The following is a 20,876-nucleotide window of genomic DNA, read 5'->3' as shown; positions in this document are numbered from 1 at the left end:
AGACACAATGAAATAACTATTACAAAACAGAATCCGAAGTATCACTGGGGAGCAAAACACAGGGATAAAGTATGCAGAAGATAAATAGAAAACGCAGCCATCTGTACAGTGCAGTAAGGACTGTTCTTTGATTTCTGTGGCTATGATAAAACACTCTAATCACATTAGCTTGGGGAGAAAAGGGCTCACTTGACTGTGGTCCTCCAGGTCATACTCCATCACCGAGAAAAACAAGGGCAGGAACTGAAGCAGAAGCTGCAGAGGAGCACTGCTTGCTGGCTGGTTCTCTGGCTTGCTTCCTGGTCATGCTCAACTAGCTTTCTTAAAGGGCCAGCACACTCGCCTGGGGATGACGCCACTCACAGTGGACCCATCAATCAGCAGTTAAGACAGTTTCTCAAACACAGCTGCAGGCCAATCTAATCTGAGCAATTTGTCCACCGAGGTTACCTCGGCCTAATGGACTGCACTGGTTTCTAGTGGAAACAACAACCAAGAATTTAGAGAATAGTAAGAACTCTGCTCTGAGGCCCCAGAGACTTCATTTGCCTTTCTTCCCATTTCTTCTCTTCAGAACATGCAGCGTATAAGGCCAGCCTCATTTTCACTGAGCAGTCATAAACCTTTGTCCCACACTCCAATACCTTGTCCGCTTGGCTTTTCCCAGAGGGCGCCATGTCACATTCTGAAGTATCGTCTGCTAGAAGTGTGTCCGCACAGGATGCTTTGCTGCTATCAGTCTTTTGTTTCTTGCCCCCTATGTGGCATAGAGAGAAAAATAACTCAAGTGATTAATAAGCACATGTTGCCAAACAGGACCCTCCAAGAAAGGAGGCGGAGGAAGTTTTATGATTCAAGCGACCCAAGATTAAACCTTCTAAAGAAAGGTTTGTCGGCAGATCATGCTAATCACCACAGAAGCACCACTTACTAACCAATGGTGCCATCAGCACTCTATCTTTTCAGATATGAACGCCATGATATGTATAACCTGTGAGGTTAATTCAGTGTGGCACAGATGGGGACAAGAAAGAAATAGACTCACCTGTCTTTCCCTTGTTTCTGCTTTTTGCTGCCACGGCAGAACTGCGCCAAGGCATCACATCTAAAGTGTCCAAGTCAACGCTTGCAAAAGGCGGGGCATAGTCTGGGATGACTGAAAGAGAGTAGGAGGGCTAAACCCACAACAGCCATCCAAACACCCAACACCCAGAAACAGGTTTCCAAGTCAGCTCCGCCGCAGTGACTGCCTGTGACGAGTACACTCCAGTCACTCAGCTGGTGTGGCTTGGGAACAGCAAAATGCAAAGCTTAGAGAAATAAGATATTATAGTGACTGATTACGATGAATTAATACAAAGCCATTTTCTTTTTCTTTTCTTTCTTTCTTTCTTTTTTTTTTTTTTTTTTTTTTTTTTTTTGCTTTTTTCGAGACAGGGTTTCTCTGTATAGCCCTGGCTGTCCTGGAACTCACTCTGTAGACCAGGCTGGCCTTGAACTCAGAGATCCACCTGCCTCTACCTCCCAGAGTGCTGGGATTACAGGCTTGCGCCACCACCGCCCAGCTCACAAAGCCATTTTCAATATAGACATGAAATATCCAACTAAGCAAAAAGAAACTAAGAATATCACTTAAAAACCCAAAGCATGTACAGCCAGGTGGTGGTAGCGCACGCCTGTAATCCCAGCACTTGGGAGGCAGAGGCAGGCGGATTTCTGAGTTCAAGGACAGCCTGGTTTACAGAGTGAGCTCCAGGACAGCCAGGGCTACACAGAGAAGCCCTGTCTCAAAAAAAAAAAGAAAAAGAAAAAGAAAAAAAATTGTCTTTGATTAATGTGTGTAAGTACAGTGTTGAATACCATGGAAATGGAGTTGCAGACAGTTGTGAACTACTACATGGGTACTTTGAATGAAACTCCTCTAGAAGAGTAGCCAGGGCTCCTAACTGCTGAACCACCTCTCCAGCACATAAGCCAGCATTTTAAATCAACCAGTTAAGTTAATGGTCAGAAGGAATGAAAAGGCCTTCGTCTTTTCTGCTGGTTCATGACCATTTTTAAGAAGAAAAGGTTACCTGGCCTTGGAGGTAGAGGCAGGCAGATCTGTGTGAGTTAGAGGCCAGCCAGGTCTACAAAGTGAGTTCTCCACAGTCAGGGCTACATAGAGAGACACCCGGTCTCATACAAACAAACAAACAAACAAACAAACAAAAAACAAGACTGCCCATCTCCACCCAAGGCCTGCAGCCTGGCCCTTCTTACCTGCTAAGTATGTCTCTAGGATTTCCTGAAGTCCTACGAGGTCCTTTAGTCGACTAAGAACCTTGCCCTTCATCTCAGGAGAGGTTTGTTGGCAGAAGGCATTGACAACCTGCAAAGCACACGTCCTCTTCATATGTGAACGTTAACCTCATTTGCTTTACTTCCCCACAGATGAAAGGTTCTTTTTCTACACTAAATATTTTATTTTAATATAAAGCATATAAGCCTGGTGTGGTGGTTTTTGTCTATAAAATTCCAATAGTTGAGATGCTGAGATAGGAGCATTACCATGAATTTAAGGTCAATCTGGTCTACATAAGCAGATACAGGCCAACCAGTGAGATTGTCTCAAAGAAAACATACAGTGAAGCAGCTATATCTGTATATGAAATAGTATATCATAAACTGTGCCAATCTTCAAGAAAAAGAATAGGTCTTAGAACAGACTGGTTTTAAACTCAGTATGAGGCTGAGGATGACTCCTGATCAATCTCTTAACTTCCCAAGGTGTTGGAGCCAGAGACAGGTATGAGTCACCACACCCAGTTATGTGGTGCTGGGACAGAGGCTAAGGCTTCATGCATTACTGTACAGCTGACAATTCACTTGTCTACATAGACTCTCTGCAAAATAAAAGTCACAGTTAGAGTACTTGTTTAGAAACTACTTAAAAATTCATCTAAATTCAGAAAGACAAAGTTTAGGAGAAAAATCTGAATTAGTGTGTGTGTGTGTGTGTGTTTGCATGTGCACATGAACATGGGTGACCTCACAGACTAGAAGAGCGTGGTGTTGGAGTGACTGTCAGCTGAGCCTCCACTGCCAACACTAGGAACCACACCGTGGTGCTGAAGAACAGCACCGCAGCCCCAGCCGCAGGGCTACCACTGCAGTCCCACAGGGTTTACAGGGGAAATGACAAGAGAAACCCTGTTACAGTCCTGATGGAAACTATGACTGAGCTAATGTAGTCTGGTGTATAGCAGTGTTGTCCCTGGTCAAACGCAAGGCTCCTAAGATTTACCCACTGCTATTCACTACTCACTATGCACTTAGGCAGAATATCAGCAGACAAATCTTAGTCTACTCCTTATTTCTCACGGAGCTTTGGCAGGGTCTGTAGCCTTTCTAAGCTTTTGTGTCTTCATCTATAAAGTGGGAGTTGTATAAATGTGAAGTACAACACAGCTAAGACGCAGTGGGGCAGCAATGAGGCCCTGCCATGACCACCGTCCTCAAGCACCTTCTGAAGGAAGGAGGAGGCTATACCCATTTCTCCCTGAGACCAAAAAGCGAGCAGAGGTCTGTAGCAACAGAACAGGACTCCCAGCACAGAAGTGCGGCCACTGTCTGGAGAAGAGGGAGTGAGTGCAGGGGGCACTGAGTACTCTGACGGGGTGAGGTCAGCAGTGGTGGGGTACCAGACATAGTAAAACACCCCCGTGACCCTGCTCACCTCTCTGAACCAGTTGAAAGTCAAGAATGTGAGCGAGCACAGAAGCGAGCGGTCTTCAGCAGACATGGACTCCAGGTTCTCTCCAGGCTCCAGGTCAGGGAGGAACAGGGGGCAATCTGGGAAAGAATGAATGTCCCACCCACCTTCAGCTCAAGGCAGAGGAACATGGGTCCAGCTCCCAGCCGCCTACTTGTCTCTTAAGCTCTTATTTGAAAAGTAGGCTTTGTTTTATTTCAAAAATCGGTCCATTTTGGTGTCAAAAGAATACATCCACACTCTTTCCCCCATCTTGGCACCTATGGAAGCCTGCTGGAAACAGGACTTCTAAAAGGCAGCTATGTCTGGAAGGTGGTGGTGTAAAAGGTCCTGTTTGCCGGCTATAACCATGGTCCCTGGAACCAAAGAGAGCTCACAGCTCTTCTTACGACTAAAGGTGTTTATGCCCGAGATAAACTGAATTCTACTATGATCTTATATATATAAATCAAAAGCCATCACAGTGACTCCTGGAGGCAAACCAAACAAAACCAGAGTAATTCAGGGGACAGAATCTCAGGTCCATGGAAACAGACGCACAGTTCATGCCAAATTCCTAAGTGGTATTCTTGCAAAGGACATTGATCACAAAATTTGTGTCATGATGCTGTACCTCTCCCAGATTTGTAGTAATAAAAAGTAAATACTAGCCAGGCAGTGGTGGTGCCTGCCTTTAATCCCAGCACTTGGGAGGCAGAGGCAGGTGGATTTCTGAGTTAGAAGGCCAGCCTGGCCTACAGAGTGAGTTCCAGGACAGCCAGTACTACACAGAAAAACCCTGTCTTGAAAAAAACCAAAAACCAAATAAACAAATAAATAAAATAAAACCAACCAACCAAACAAACAAACAACCCCCCAAAAAAAACCCAAAAAGTAAATACATACAGTGGGATAAAAATAAAAAAAATAAAAAAAAAGAATATGCCCAGCAACAAGCATTCAGTAACAATTACAAAGACGACGCTGGGTCCACAGAAGCTCATTTGACTGACATGCCATTATTGCTGCAATTTTCGCCTGAGGAGAGAAATTCCATCTCACAGGACATGTCTGAAGTGCAGGCCTGGCCCTTGCCTACTTTTACTAAAAGAGCACAAAAGAAGGTTCTGAGAATTTCGTGCATACCTAAGAGACCATCGATCTCATCCAAGTTTCCGTTATGTTGTCTTGCCACGCAAAGTCTCAGCAGCCGGAAATGGGAAGCCAGGCACAAAGAAGACATTGATCTGAGAAGGAAGATTCCACCTCAGGAACCACACTTAGTTCACAGTCCTATTAAACTATAGGTACTCACTCTTGTAACTAAAGAAAGGCAGCAAGCAGCTCCGTGATGCCCAGCAGGTAGTGAGCCAAGGTTCAGGAAGGCAAGGGTGTGTGCAGCAGGTGTGAGGCTCCAGAGGGAAGGAGGGTGAGAGAGGCGGAGGCAGCCAAGGATGCTCATGAACAGATACAAGGGCGAATAGGCTGCGGGTGTGTGTGCTGACTCTCACGGGCAATGCAAATCTCAGTCCCAGGGAGAAAGAGACAAAGAGGAACTTCCCACATCCTCCTAGCAGCTCTAGATACAACCTTTTCTCAAAGAATTGCTTTGATGCAAGGATCCCACACATTAAAAGAACTACGAAATGGGGCTGGAGAGAGAGATGGCTTAGGAGTTAAGAGTGCTTACGGCTCTAAAAGAGAACCCAGGGTCAGTTTCCAGAGCCCATGTGGTGGCTCAGAACCACCTATAACTCTAGTCCAAGGAGCCAACACATTTTTCTAACCCTCATGGCCTCCAGAATGCATGTGGTACAGACACAAGCACTTGGGTACACACACACATTAAGTAAATAAGTTCATTCATTAATATTAAGAGATTAAAAAAAAAAAAGAATTTCCCCATGAACATTCAGAATACCAACAGACGGAAAGCAACTAACTTCTGGCTTGATTCTTGTGACATCACTTGACTAACATCTTTCGCAAACTCCTGAAAGAACAGTGGCAGGAGGTTGATGACAATGCCATCTTGAGTGCTGTAATCTTCCAATCCATAGAGTGCTTTCACAGGAAATGGAAAGTCACTGTGAAGAGAAGCCAAAATCTGATGTCCCCACTGGGAGGAAAACAAGACCATGTGGGAAATCACTAGAATAAACCAACTTCAGGCAAAACAATTTTGGAAAGAAGCTATAAACAGAGAGATCAGATGAGGACCTTTTTAGCAACCCCACGGCTGGGATACAAGATGTTGGGACTGGGGGCGGGATGAGTTATGGTGGACAGACTTGGGGGTAAAAATAATGTGAAGTTTGTATCAGTTACTGAACTTATACAACTTCCTCCCTAGGAGAGCCAACCCAGAAGGCAAACAGCACTTACCCTTCTGGAACAGCACAGAAGTCCACCACAAAGGCATCTTGGAAATCATTAAAGATGGTCTGCCCAACCCATTCCTTCCGGTACAAACAAGAATAGTGTAGTGAGGGGTATATTTGCTACATAGCCCTAAATAAATTGCCTTTCTAAACCACAGGCTTCTCATTTCTAAAACAGAATAGTAACACAGACCTCCAATATTATGAAGAGCAAAGATAACTCACAAAAAGTGTCTCACTCGGTGCCTGGCGTAGGATAGGGCCATCAAACAAATGGTGCCGATCACCAACAACCTTCTCGCCTTTACCATTATAACCATTATTATTAGGTGCAGGAGCCTCAGAAGAGCCCAGAAACTGAGTAGGGTGGAACAGTCATTCCAGCTAGAATTCGGGGACTCCCAGGATGGTCTGTTTGTACTCCACAACAGAGAGAACGACTTAATGTGTCCCAAAGAAGCTCTGAAGCTTTGTCACTTTCAGAAAAGGCAGTTTGCCCCAGTCATCCCAAAACAGGACGGAGAGGCAGGAGGACTACAGCTAGCTCAAGGGCAGACTGGTTTTTATGTAAGTTCTAGTCAGATGGGGCTACACAGTGAGACCTGTCTCAAGAACTGGTTCCCACCTGCCACCCCTGAAACAAGACATTGTCCTCACCAAGGTTTTTGGAGCCAACTTTCTTTCTTGGATCAGGTTGGCAAATTCATCATAATAAAGAGAAGAGGCCCAAGGAGAGTGCTCGGTGCAAGAATGAACCAGTTGTAACAAAGAAGTCACCTGGAAGAGATGGACAGAAAGAGTGGTGACCTCTGGGCTGCCAACTCTAAAGTCATCTCCACATTCTGTAAGTTCTTTCTCCAATCTCACTAAAAGAAGTCAAGTGAGGCATTCCTGAGCCTCTTCTCCAGTCTGTCTCTTTCCAAGCATGTATCGTATCCAAAGACAAAAGCAAAGCTGGAGTGACACCCTTAGGGACCTGTAATCCTGGCACTTAGGAGGCAGAGACAGGAGGATCCCAGAAAGTGTAAGGCCCACCTGGTCTACAGAGTCAGCTCCAGGCCTGGGGCTACATAGCGGCTCCTTATCTTTAAACATAAATAGTTAGCTTAAGATGTTTTTGAAACAAGATACACAAAATACTCCAGGCACAGATATAGCTCAGTGGGAATATACACAAAGCCCCTGCTCCATCCCAGCTTTGTGAAAGAAAAGAAAACTCACACTATAGTGGAAACCCGCCTAGGAAAACCCCAGTGCCCTGCCACTGGCACACGTCTTACCATGTTACAGAAGCTTACCTGTGTGTGCTCTTCACCGCTCACACTGGCACGCAGCTGGGTTGAATTAGATGGCACATTTCTAGAAACAAGGAATTTTAGTTTAATTTTGTAATATTTTATAATACATTTAACAGTCTCATCTTCTTTCAGATATAAATAGAGGTAAAATTTCATGGAAGAGTATTTATTTTGCTCATTATAGTGAAGCATGATTATTCCCTCTTTTTTTGAGACAGAGTCACACTAGTTACCAACCTTATAACAAACTCATGTGCGCAAGTGATTATACTGCCTTTGTCCCTGGAATTCTGAAGCCTTTACAAACTAGTAAGATCAACAGATATGTATTTTGAAGGGCACACTAACTTAGTAATGATAAGAGAGTCTCTTGTTTTTCTGAGACAGTAGTCTGACCATGCCACCCAAGCCAGCTTTCAACTCCTGCCATCAGCTGAGTCTCTTTCCACGTGCCCAGCTAAAGCAAACCTTTCTTCAACATGTAGAGTGCTCTGGGCATCGTCCTCGCCACTGGATACTCTAAGTCTACGAAGTAAGTACAACTAGCATCTCACAGGGCGAAGGTACAAAGGCAGAAGCAGGGTGACTCACCCAAGGGCATTAGGAAAGAATGGAGCTAGGACGGAACTCCAGACAAACAGTATGGATCAGCAAATACACTCTTAACCAATGCACAAAGGGTGCTTCAGACCCCTCCTTTCTTCTGCGGTTAAGCTGACTTTAAGGATGTTTCCTGAGCTCTTAGAATTCCTGACGAGTGGTTTCCAGAAGCATGCTATCAGCTGGCAACGGCATCTCATGGAACCCAGCTCTGATACTTTTTCAGATGCTATAATCGAGGTATCTAAGAGCAAGTGAGGAATCCATTTCTACTAGATTTCAGAAAATCTATTTCTACTAAACACGAAGCTCCAGACAGAATTAATGCAGCTACAGAGAGCTTAAGTCAGAAGCAGATTCTAGAAAAATTAATTTCAGGAGGACCAAGGTTACCCTGTGTGGAAAGATTTCTAGCACTGTACCTCCGGGCAACATTATGATTAATAACTATAATGTAACTCTATAGAAATTGTACATGGTGTGTACAGTTAAGATTAGGGAAGAATGGACTGGAGAAAGGACCCAGCAGTTAAGAGTATGCTCTTAGCCGGGTGGTGGTGGTGCACGCCTGTAATCCCAGCACCCTGGGAGGCAGAAGCAGGCGGATTTCTGAGTTCGAGGCCAGCCTGGTCTACACAGGGAGTTCCAGGACAGCCAGGGCTATACAGAGAAACCCTGTCTCAAAAAACAAAACAACCAAAACAACAACAACAAAACAACAAAAAAGGAGTATGGTCTTGCAGCGGACCTGAGTTCAATTCCCAGGACCCACATTAGGCAGCTCACACCTGCCTGTAACTCCAGCTCCCCTGGACTCTGTCACCGATACCTCTGGCTCCCATAGGTACCGGCACTCATGTACATATACCAGCCTAAAAACATAATTAAAAATAACAAAAATAAATCCTAAAAAAGATTAGAAGGGAACATGGAAAACAGGTGAGACATGCTTACTTCTTCTCCTACAGTTTTAATGCCTTTATTAAAATAACGGTTGCAAAATATAAAGTGTGTGAGGTGGCAGCACCATGACTGGCTGACTGAGACACAGAGAGCGACACGCACAGGTACCTGTCTTCTGCCATGATGCCGGCCATAGTGACTGCACCAATGATCCCAATGAGTTTGTACTTGAACACAGTGCTAGAGAGCTGTTTCCGGATCACCAAGTGCAGATCATCCTGCAATGCAACAATGACGTGAGGACAGATAGACTTCTGGAGGGACAGAGTGAAAGAACAAATCACTGCTGGAGCCAAATTCTATTCTCTAAGCCTCATGTAGAATGTAGAAGATGGAAAGTTGCTTTAAAATCCACAGACCAATTATACAAAGCTCCTAGAACAAGGCACACCTTCCACAGCAGCTCTCAGTGTTGCCATGGCAACTGCTCTAGGACTCGGGAATTACTGTGGGATGGCTGTGCAGCTAGAATAATGAGATACAACATAATTATTTTTAAATATATTGACTTTGGAGATATACCTTATGTGCAGGGCAGAGGCACAGAGGTCTGAGGGTAATTTTTAAAAAAGATTTATTTATTATATGTAAGCACACTGTAGTTCTGTCATCAGACACACCAGAAGACAGCTTCAGATCCCATTACAGATGGTTGTGAGCCACCATGTGGTTGCTGGGATTTGAACTCAGGACCTCCGGAAGAGCTGTCAGTGCTCTTAACCGCTGAGCCATCTCTCCACCCCCAGAGGGCAACTTTTAGGAGTAGATGTTCTAATTTAAAAACAAGGATATGCTGATTAATTTCAGGTTTCACACCTGACCACAAATTACCACACAATTTTGAATGACCCACTATGACCCACTATGCAATTTTGGCAGACTACAATAAACCATTTAGAATTAAATTTAAATTGGTCAGTGGTGGTGTACACCTTGATCTCAGCACTTGAGAGGCAAAGGCAAGTGGGTCTCCATAAGTTTGAGGCCAGCCTGGTCTACACAGTAAGTTTGAGGATAGCCAAGGCTACACAGAGAAACACTGTCTTGAAAAACCATAAATAGCCAGGGCTACACAGAGAAACCCTATCTCAAAAAAAACAAACAAAAAACCATAAATCAATAAACAAACAAATAAATAAAACCAAAAAAGAAAGAAAGAAAAGAAAAGAACAGAAAAGAAAAGAAAGAAGGAAGGAAGGAAGGAAGGAAGGAAGGAAGGAAGGAAGGAAGGAAGGAAAAAAGAAAGAAAGGTTTACATGTTAAAGCACTGCAAGCTGGGCGTGGGAATCACTCTATACACAGAACTTGAGTTTGCAGCCAGCCTCGGTGCCATACTGAAAATACTGCTGAGAAGAACTAAGTAATAAGAAGATGTCCTATGTTCTTGGGTTGGAAACTTAAGATTGAAAGATGACAACATTGTTCTTGGGTTGGAAACTTAATATTGAAAGATGACAACATTGTTCGAGGATTGAATGCAATCCTTACCAAAACTGCAGTACCAAGAAATGTTGTGCTTTCCAAAGAAGAATGAGAAATCATGCAGCTGCTCTGAACAATGTTGGTGGCTCCTCAAACTGTTAAACTTAGAACCCCAAATACTTCAGCAACGCTCTCTCTAGGTATAACTCTAGAGCTGGGATGGAGGCTCAGACAGGACCTTGAATGCTCAAGCAGCATTGTCCAAACAGCTGAAAAACGTAAAAACTACCACGGCCATCCGTGGACGGTGAAAGAGAGAGGTGCATGAAACGGACATTCAGCTACGATCGGAAAGAAGGTCTGTAACACTTGACTACTGAGAAAAGACAACAGGCAAACACTATGTGATCCTACATGTCTTTACCTAGGCCCCAGGGGGTGGGTGGTGTGGAATTACTGCCATATTGGGTACCTTTCTGTGCGGATTGAACACTATTCTGAAAATGAATAGTGATTATACTTGCACTTTGTGAACATTCTCCATGCCACTGATATACTTAAAAATTATGAAAATAGTAAGTTCTGTGTATATTTTGCCATAATTCTAAAACAAAATAAGGAAGTAACTTTGTATTATTGATACGAAACAATTTGCAAATACTATGCTAAATGAGAAAACAGGGTACAGCACCAAAAAAGGGAAGCCCAATAGAGGTAACAATAAATTTGTGAATGCTCAGGACTGGGGCACGAATGGCCTCAGAGAAGGCCAGCCAGATGCCTAGAGAGTGGGGACTGTTCATTGCATGCCTCTCCACACACCGAGTTCAGTGTGTGTGTGTGTGTGTGTTTGTGTGTGTGAGTGTGTGTGTTTGTGTGTGTGAGTGTGTGCCCCCCACACAATGGTTAAACAAGGTGCTGGGTTTCCAAAGCCATAGCCCAGTGTGAATTAGTGCCACAAGGTGGCCCTACAGCTCCAGGAGGTGTGAGCTATGCTCCCAACTCAATAAGCTTTGCTCATATTTTACACCCTTTGTTAGCTTGCTTTCTTCGGTGATTAGTGAGTCCAGAAGAAAGCAAGACTAGGTGAAATTCAGCTTAGACATCCAGCGTCTCCATAGTACTCCAAACAGAATCTGAAAAACCATGGCTTATTTAGTCTCACGGTTGGCTGACTACAGGCTCAGACTCATCTTTATTCCAACAGACTAAGATTACTTTGCTGTTTTTGTTTAGAGACAGGGTCTCAGTGGCAGGCTGGGATTTGCTGTCCAGACTGAACTGGCTCAAACTCACAGAAACCCACCTGTTTCTGTCTCCAGAGTACTGGGATTAAAGACATGAACATCCATGACTCACTGCTGCTAATTTTATTACTTAGACAGGGTCTTGTTCAAAACCAGGTTTGACACCACAGGGTAAACCAAGGCAGGGAGTGAAGGAGTATGGCACTGGCAATTGGGGTCATGCTGATAGCAGCCAACTGTGTCTCCACTGACAGCAACGGGCGATTTACAGGGTCAGCACTACTGATGGAATAAAACTTATTTATCTGTGGCTGGCAAGAATGGCCAGTGAGAAAGAAAAGGATAGGGAGAAGTCACACACACACACACACACACACACACACTGGCCTGGCCCGACCATCTGTTTCATCCATTTCACAAGTGCACATGCAAACCTACATATATACTTATATACCTACATATGTTATCTATGCACACAGAGAGAGAGAGACAGATATGTATACAGTTGGTGGACGGAACAGAGCCCCAAAAGATAGCCACACTTTTTTTTCTCCCAGTCTTTTTATACCTTCTTAGACAAAAGTTCTTTATAAAATTCCCTCACAGATATATTGTAACACAAAAGGGAGTCACAGAAGGATGTCACTAGTAAGTTCAGAGCGGCGTTTCATTCTCTAAGCACACTGTGAGTTCAAAGCCACAGTTTCACATGGTCTTGCTTTAGCATAGTGCACACCTGTGGCCTCATCCTTGGACCTGACCTAGAATGACTGTTTTTCTTCATCACAAATCTGTCTTAAGATTATTTTTCTTCTTAGTGCAATTTACACAGGCTCACTGTATTTATTATGCTGTCTCTACTTACTATTTATTCTATGAGGAAGGAGCACATTCTCTTCTTGAATCTAAGTTTATTACATCTTTCTGGCTAAGCAATTAAAACCATCTCCTCCTTAAACTTTCTTCCTGAAATTATTGTAATCAAATCAAGAATGCTATAAAGTCAGGCAGTGGTGGCACACACCTTTAATCCCAGCACTTGGGAGGCAGAGGCAGGTGGATTTCTGAGTTTGAGGGCAGCCTGGTATACACTGTAAGTTCCAGGACAGCCAGGGCTACACAGAGAAACCTTGTCTTGAAAAACAAAAAGCAAACAAACAAAAAAAAAAGAATGCTATAAAGTCATTAATTCATCTAAACAACATTAATTCATGAAAGTTTATCTTCATGTTGATCTGCAGGAAATTTGCCCTATAGGGTGGGCTGATGCCCAGGACTCGTTAGGCTATGTTCCAGGGGCAGGAAAGGCGTATCAGCAGGGAAAAGCAATCCTGGGACAAGATCTCCGAGGTCATGCCTGGGACAAGACTCTGAGGCATGACTGCAGGCATGCAAACAGTGGGCCATCTCCAGGAAACTCGCCTGCTTGCCACAGTCTCTTCTAGACGGCTTCTGTCAGGGTCTCATTAGGAACTTCCTGGAACTATGCATGGTGCTATGTAGCCCAGGCTGGCGTGGCACTCAGCATCATTTTACCTTTTTTAGATTTTGAGACAGGGTTTCTCTTTTTTTGTAGCTGTGGCTGTCCTGGAACTCACTCTATTGACCAGGTAGTTTCTATGACTCCACAAGCTTAGTCAGGCAAATTTCAAATGAAGAGGTTTAAAAATATTCTTTCTCAACACAGGTCCTCTTACCTGGATATGGTTGCTGGTTCCAGGCTGTTGGCTAAATGCAAGGGTGCTGAGAATACAGAAGATTTTTCGTATTTGCTGAGGGGACATATTTTCCAAATAATCTAAAATGCCCTACGAAGGGGGGAAAATGTCCAAAATGAGGTAATTAGCTAACATTTTTCTTAAAATACTTCTCTGTTTAAATTTAAATTTTTCTCCATTTAAATTTAAAACCATTTTTTTTTTGTTTTTGAAGTTAGATATATTCATTTTATGGGTGACTGTTTTGCCTGCATGTATGTATATGTGTACTACATGCCTGGCTGGTGCCCAAGGAGGTTAGAGAAGGGCAGGGGGTTCCCTGGAACTAGAGCTATGGATAGTGGTGAACCAATGTGGGTGCTGGGAATCAAACTGGATCCTTCGCAAATGTAACAAATGTTTCTAACTGCTGAGCCACTTCTTTTCCCCTCCTTTTAAACAGAACAGTTAGTTATCCAGTGACTTCAATCCTGCTATTACCAAGTCAGCAGCACTGAGACACCGGCACTGCAAGTTTACTGGAGCACAAACATGATAGCTAAGTCTTGCAAAAAGCCTAGATACTCAGCAGCAGTGAGAGTGTGGTTCATGGATAATGGCATGTTCTCAGCCATACAGAAGAACAAAGCTATGTTGTTTTCAGGAAAATGAATGCACACATGGGTTAAGTCAGTTAAGACAAATAAAAATACTGCAAGTTTTCTTCCATTCGTGCTTCCTAGAGTCCTATATAACCCACGTACGGACAGATGACTTGCTTACGCTTCTTACTCTCTTCTATCAGAGGCAAAGCCAGCCTTCCCGCCCACAGCACTTTAACCCTGCATGGCATGTAAGTATAGAGAAGTGTGTCTGCGTCAACCAATACACAGATATGATGCATCCTTACATCTGCATGCTTCTATTTAAAACTTACCTGCTATCCATCTTTCCATACATCTCTCCCATATTTATAGTGCTCAATATTTAAAGAATACAAAATATGTTTTTGCTAACTTACAGGGAGCAGTAACACTGAGATACATGCAACAGAAAAATGATTTGTGGCTGGAGAGATGGCTCAACGGTTAAGAGCACTGACTACTCTTCCAGAGGTCCTGAGTTCAATTCCCAGCAACCACATGGTGGCTCACAACCATCTGTAATGGGATCTGATGCCCTCTTCTGCTATGTCTGAAGACAGCAACAGTGTACTCATATACAATCAATCAATCAATCAATCAATCAATAAGAGAAATGATTTGATATTTGTCAAGACAGGCAATACCTTAACAAAAGCAGCATTGAGCCTCATAGCAGAGGCGTTTAGTACAATCAGCTCGAGGAGGACATCCAATGCAGTATCAACTTCAGTCTCGTTCCCACTGCAGACATGGGTGACTAGGGCACCAACCACTTCCTGTACAGGGAGGTAGCAGGATAGTGTGAGGGAAAACTACAGCACGCCCATCGTAAACGATTCCCTCACCTGGCCTTCCTAACTTCTACCTCCCGTCTATTATCTAACTGCCCTGAGCGCTGGCTTCAGGAAGCCGGAAACCACAGAGCATAAACACACAGTCTGTCTGGCTCGCTGGGCCTCACGGTCCCATGCTGGCCTCAAACTTGTCAATGACCCATCTCTCAAGTGTGAGGATGACAGGGATGACCACTCAGCCCTGACCTTCTTTCAGTAATGTATCAGTGGACACTCTCGAAATCTCCTGATTTTGCTCCTTGGTGTGGTCTTCTGAACATGTATCCATGAGTTAAAATTTACTCAAATTGTGGTTGGACTTGGTATACATTCAGATTTCTTGAAAAGACTATACTGAAGTAGCTAAAGGTCTTACAAGTTTTGTGAACAGACTACAGGTCAGACTGGATGACTCCAAGAATGTATGGCCTCCTTGGAAACTTGCTTCAGGTACAAAACCCTGCACTCATATGCACATAATAAAAAAAAGTAAGGTAAAACAAAATCTAAGTCCAGTTGTTTGATGTGCTACACACGAGCAAGACCTTAATGATTTTAAACCAAATTTCAGCTCTCACAGTTGGATCCTCTAGAGAATTTCATCACTTTAGGACATAGACTAGAAATAAGTATTTTCTGATTATGAAGCACGATCCTGCACTGCAGACCAGTCTGGCTTCAAACTTTTTTTTATCCCCCTGCCTGTTCCAAGTGAACAGAGGTGTGCATCTCTATGGCTGGCTTAGAACTGAGTTTTCCAAGCTGTTGATCAAAGTTAAATCCCCTTCAATGTCATCTAACAACCCAGAATATACCTCCGAATACATTCAATTTATTTGAAATTATATGTTTCCATATCCTATTGCTTCCTTATCCAAATAAATGTTTCAACATACCTGCTGGCAGTACGTATCAAAAAACTTAAAAGCATATTTGTATAGAAGACTGCCAAACAAAATTATCCTCTGGTCTTGAGAGTGAAACAAAGTCTGAGCCAGCAAAAGAATCGATGGGCAAATATCCTTAAGAACCTGGAAGAGGAAGAAAGACAAGGGAAATGGTGTCGTAGACCAAATGTGCTAATATCCACCACGGCCACCAAGAGAACGACCTGCAGGCCTCGCGCTGCCGTGTGGACTCAGCATCCTGCTGTCTAGCTTTCACACTATGCACGGAGCCCAGAGCCTGGCCCAGTTGACAGACACTTGACCACTGACTTACAGCTCCAAGCCCTGCTCTCACCTAATTCAAAACAACAAAACAGGTTTTTTGTTTTTGTTTTCTTTTTTCTGGAGGGTACTGTAGATGGCCTCGAGCTTTGTAGTTACAAGACAGCCTTGAACTCTGACCCTTGTGGTTCCCCATCCTGGTGCTAGTGAGTGCCCAACATACTGCTATTTTATAAGATGAGTCTTAATTATACCCAAAATAATCCTTCATCATTCTGACTTTTCTCTAAGAATCAGATTCCATTAACAGATTAAAAACTAACCTTGGTGTTCAAAAAAATTAACTGATAAGCTTAATAAACAGTTCCTACTTGTTCAGCTTAGAACTATAAACTGGACTGAATAGATTCCAGTTTCTTCACTCAATCATAGGCCTTCCTGGGTAGGCTGCTCTGTTCCAGTTATGATTTAAGTTCAGTCTAGAACATTCAATACTATCCAAAATGAATTGAGCGCGCACGCACGCGTGCATGTGCATGTGCGTGTGCGTGTGCATGTGTGTGTGTGTGTGTGTGCTGGTGACCACATGACCGTGCATGTGGAGGCAGAGGCAACCCTCAGGAGTTGTTTTCGGGAGCAATATTCATTTCTTTTTTCTTTTTTGAGACAAGGCCCCTCACTGGGACCTGGGGCTCAACAAATAGAAGCCCCAGGGACCTGCATATTTCCACCTCCCAAGTACTGTGGTTACAAATGTGTGTCACCATGCTCAGCATTTTTATAGGTGCTCCGGACAGAACTCAGGTCTTCATGATTGTGTACCAAGCACTTTACCAACTAAGCTACCTCCCCAGACTTCCAAACTAAGTTCTTTTTTTGGGGGGGAGGGAGGTTAGATTTGGTTTTTTCAAGATAGGGTTTCTCTGTGTAGTCCTGGCTGTCCTGGAACTCACTCTATAGACCAGGCTGGCCTTGAACTCAGAAATCCTCCTGCCTCTGCCTCCCAAATGCTGGGATTAAAGGCATGCGCAACCACCGCCCAGCCCAAACTAAGTTCTTTAAATAATTGTAATAAGAGAAGTGACCAGGTTCCATAAATAATGTAATACAGACAAGACATTGAGGGATTTAAAGTAAATAACATTACTAATTCCATCTTCATTACTGATACTGTCATTTTCAAAACAAAACAAAAAAACAACAATGAAACAAACAAAAAACACAGCAGGTGGCTCTCTATGAGTTCAAGACTAGCCTAGTCTACATAGCCAGCCAAGACTAAAGTGAGACTCTCAAAAAACAAAACAAAACAAAACAAAACAAAAAATTAAAAAAAAAGTCATGCTGCTGGAGAGATAACTCAGCAGTCAAGCCTGCTTGGTATTCTTCTAACAACTGGAGCCGGGTTCCCAGCACCCATGTCAGGTGTCTCACGACCACCTGAACTCCAGTTCCAGAGGACCAAATGTCCTCTTCCAGCTTTCAAGAGCACGTACACACATGTGACATATATACACAGGGACAGGGCGTAAACACATACAAAATAAACCTTAAGGGGTTGTGAGATTCCACATGGTGCAGAAAATGCCAGTCTATTATCTTCTCAGCATGTCTCCACCTGCATCTAGCACTTCCTGTTTGTCTCACACTCACCAAGTGATGTGTGGAGAACGCATTGTCAAGCAGCTGCTCTTGAATGCAGCCTGACTGAACCTTGTTTCTCAGCAGTTTCTCAACACCCTTCTTTGTCTGCGTGCTGGTGCTGTAGATGATGAGCAACATCGCCACGTCCAGAGCCTGTCAGAGAGCAGCGCGCCAGAGGGCAGCACACCAGAGCTGATTATTCTCTACTAAAACAATCGCCACACTCGCGTGCCCACTGCACACCCACAGAGCTCACACGCCATTACAAAACCCAGAAACACTTTTCAGAGAAATAAAGTACAACAATTATTTTCCTTTGGAAGTTTCTGGAAAAAAAATCAGAATATTGAGAACAGTGATATTAAAATAGAATGTTGAACATTTTTACATTTGTTAAAAAAAAAGATGAAAGAGGCAGGAGGATTTCTGAGTTCAAGGCCAGGCTGAACTATAGAGTGAGTTCCAGGACAGCCAGGGCAACACAGAGAAACCCTATCTGGAACCTTACCCCCCAACCCCTCCCCCCACAAAAAAGATGAAATCACTTGACAACTAAATTATATACTTTCAAAATTAGAAAATGTGCTTTATGAAAAGTTACAAAGACTATAAATGTTTATCAATATAAGGTTAAATAATTTATGATAATTGTTTTTGAAATATAACAAGTACAAAAACCAGTATCAGCCAACCCATTTTTGCTTGTTTGTTTGTTGACACAGGGTTTCTCTGTATAGCCCTGGCTGCACTGGAACTCACTTTGTAGAGCTGGCTTTGCCTCCCAAGTGCTGGGATTAAGGAACATGTCACCATGCCCAGCTCAGCTAACCCGCTTTTAAACAGAGTAAGTCATTTCCGATCACAGTGATGATGATGAAGAAAGGTAAGTAATCTGAACTACACTAACCACAGTAGGGTTCTACTTCCTGAAGACAGTGGTAAAACCATACACACATGTGTATGCACACACCTGTTCTTACAGGAGTGCATCGCATGAAAGCACACACAGCTTTCACAAAAAGACACATTTACCAAGGGGAGATAGAGGCAGCTCAGTGGTTTCAAGCACTTGCTGCTGCTCTAGGGGACCTGGGCTCTCAGTTCACAGCCCCATGTGTGACGGCTCACAACACCTACAATACCATCTCCAAGGAGATCCACTACACCACACCTTAAATCCCAGCACTATGGAGGCAGAGGCAGACTTACTTCTGTGAGTCTGAGGCAAGTCTGGTCTACAAATGAGTTCCAGGACAACCAGGGCTGTTACACAGAGAAAACTGGTCTTGAAAAAAAATGAAAATAAACAAAACTGTTCAAAGAATATAACTTATGTTTATACCATGTTCTTGCTTGTAAGTCTATAAAAATTAAGTATAAAGGCATCAAAGCGTTTGAATTTACTTTTTGTGTAAAAGCAAACAATGGGATTATCACTGGCCCCAAGATCATATTCAAGGAATCATGGTAGCAAATGCCTGTCACTGTAGCACTTGGGAGTAGAGGTAGGAGGGTCAAGGGTACTAGGTCAACTTCACAGCTATACAGAGAGTTTGAAGGCAGTTGGATGAGACCTTGTCTCAAAAAAAAAAACTTCATTATTTCCACTGTTTATTCTATATCATAGAAACTTTTAAGACTGCCATCTAATAACTGCACATTCAACTAACAAAAATCCCCAAAGCCAAAACCTTCAGAAGAAACAACCAGTATATAAAAATAGACATCCAGCTTCTTCAAGGAAGTCAGATGTGGTAACTCTAATACTGGGAAGCTGAGGTAGGAGAATCTTCTTCAGTTTAATAAACACAGTGAGTTCTAAGCCATCCTGGATTGGAGAGTGTCATAACAAACACCCACAGACAGACAGACAGACAGACAGACAGACACACACACACACACACACTCACACACGGCAGAGTCAGAGAGAGACAGAGAAAGACATAGAGGAGTGGAGGATAGATCCAATACCGTTGCTTGCCTTACAATGGAGAGGCTAACCTACTCAATCAAGATTTCATAGGCAAGTATAGTCAAAAGACAACTCCACCTGGGGGCTGGAAGGCCAACCACAGACTCAGGACATGAACTCATGACCACAGTAGAGTACTGCTTCTTGGACTATAGACATGAACTCATGACCACAGTAGGGTACTGCTTCTTGGACTATAACTTCATGCGGGTGAAACAACCTCGTAGTCCCTACTGGACACTATAGACTAAAGTCATTTCCAGAACTAGTAGATCAGACCAGTCACCAGGCAAGTCAGCCCTCTTGGGTTGCTCTTCACACACCCAACATTTTCAGAGCAGCTACAGGACAGCTGCAGGAACACAGAGAGAAGGCAGGCCAGCATGGTTGTCAATGCAGTTCAAAGCACAAGAGCATTACCTTATGTTCAGCCGCTGACTCAGTGCGTTCAATTACCTAGGAAAACAAGGGCCACGGTGTGATGACATTATCAGTGGAGCGTGTGACACCTGTTGCATCCCTCACGCGCGCCCTGCTCACTTGCCCAGCACTTATACTTGAATGACAATCTAAAGACTTATTTCATCTCACCTCACACATCTGTCACTGACTGACACGCGTGAACCACCTTGGCCATCAAAGTTGCAAGGATCTTACCTTAATCCAGGCTTCCGAAATGGTTTTCTCGTATCTAATGGCTGACTTTATTACATCAAAGACGAGAACAATACAGTCTTTATCACTGTTTTCTTGATTTCCTGAGGAGCTACAAACAGCAAAGCAGGAAACATTATTTCTTCTACTTACTAGAAAAGACCTTATAAGATCCGAGTTTCTGGTTATTAATCATAGGTTCTGGAGCATGTCTCAACTTATTATGCAACATATTGAAAAACTTGCACCGTCGGGCGGTGGTGGTGCACACCTATAATCCCAGCACTCTGGGAGACAAAGGCAGGCGAATTTCTGAGTTTGAGGCCAGCCTGGTCTAAAGAGTAAGTTCTAGGACAGCCAGGGCTACACAGAGAAACCCTATCTCGAAAAAAACAAATCCAATAAATAAATAAATAAATAAATAAATAAATAAATAAATAAATAAATAAATGAAAAACTTGCATCATAGACTGTGTGAACTTGAATGGCTAGGAAAGTGTGTGTGTGTGTGTGTGTGTGTGTTATGCTGTATTTTAAAGTAGCCTTGCTACCAGAACTTGTGGTTTATTATAATCTTACCACTACCCTGCCTTCTGGTTGAAGGAAAGGAGTGACAATT

The 20,876-nt window shown here is 43.3% G+C and overlaps 1 protein-coding gene across 2 annotated transcripts in view; it reads right to left on the bottom strand.

Annotated features, from left to right (window-relative positions):
* Fancd2 (FA complementation group D2) overlaps positions 1–20,876 on the bottom strand; it is a 95,526-nt gene that overhangs the window by 58,539 nt on the left and 16,111 nt on the right. Inside the window, exons 13-28 of one of the 2 annotated variants that reach the window (XM_052174556.1) lie at positions 20,261–20,369; positions 20,024–20,059; positions 17,641–17,784; positions 15,715–15,849; positions 14,630–14,761; positions 13,342–13,452; positions 9,084–9,193; positions 7,413–7,473; positions 6,772–6,891; positions 6,119–6,192; positions 5,677–5,820; positions 4,880–4,980; positions 3,719–3,834; positions 2,263–2,371; positions 1,046–1,156; positions 645–757 (exon numbers count right to left, since the gene is read on the bottom strand). The exons of the other annotated variant lie outside the window; for it this stretch is intronic. Of the exons in view, the coding sequence (XP_052030516.1) occupies positions 645–757; positions 1,046–1,156; positions 2,263–2,371; positions 3,719–3,834; positions 4,880–4,980; positions 5,677–5,820; positions 6,119–6,192; positions 6,772–6,891; positions 7,413–7,473; positions 9,084–9,193; positions 13,342–13,452; positions 14,630–14,761; positions 15,715–15,849; positions 17,641–17,784; positions 20,024–20,059; positions 20,261–20,369 (1,726 nt within the window). The remainder of the gene's footprint in view (positions 1–644; positions 758–1,045; positions 1,157–2,262; positions 2,372–3,718; positions 3,835–4,879; positions 4,981–5,676; positions 5,821–6,118; positions 6,193–6,771; positions 6,892–7,412; positions 7,474–9,083; positions 9,194–13,341; positions 13,453–14,629; positions 14,762–15,714; positions 15,850–17,640; positions 17,785–20,023; positions 20,060–20,260; positions 20,370–20,876) is intronic. 2 annotated transcript variants of the gene reach the window in all.

Source organism: Apodemus sylvaticus, chromosome 2, assembly GCF_947179515.1.
Source record: "Apodemus sylvaticus chromosome 2, mApoSyl1.1, whole genome shotgun sequence".
NCBI classification, from domain to species: domain Eukaryota; kingdom Metazoa; phylum Chordata; class Mammalia; order Rodentia; family Muridae; genus Apodemus; species Apodemus sylvaticus.
The sequence above is the reverse complement of the archived record's forward strand: the minus strand, read 5'-3'. Positions and strand labels throughout refer to the sequence as shown.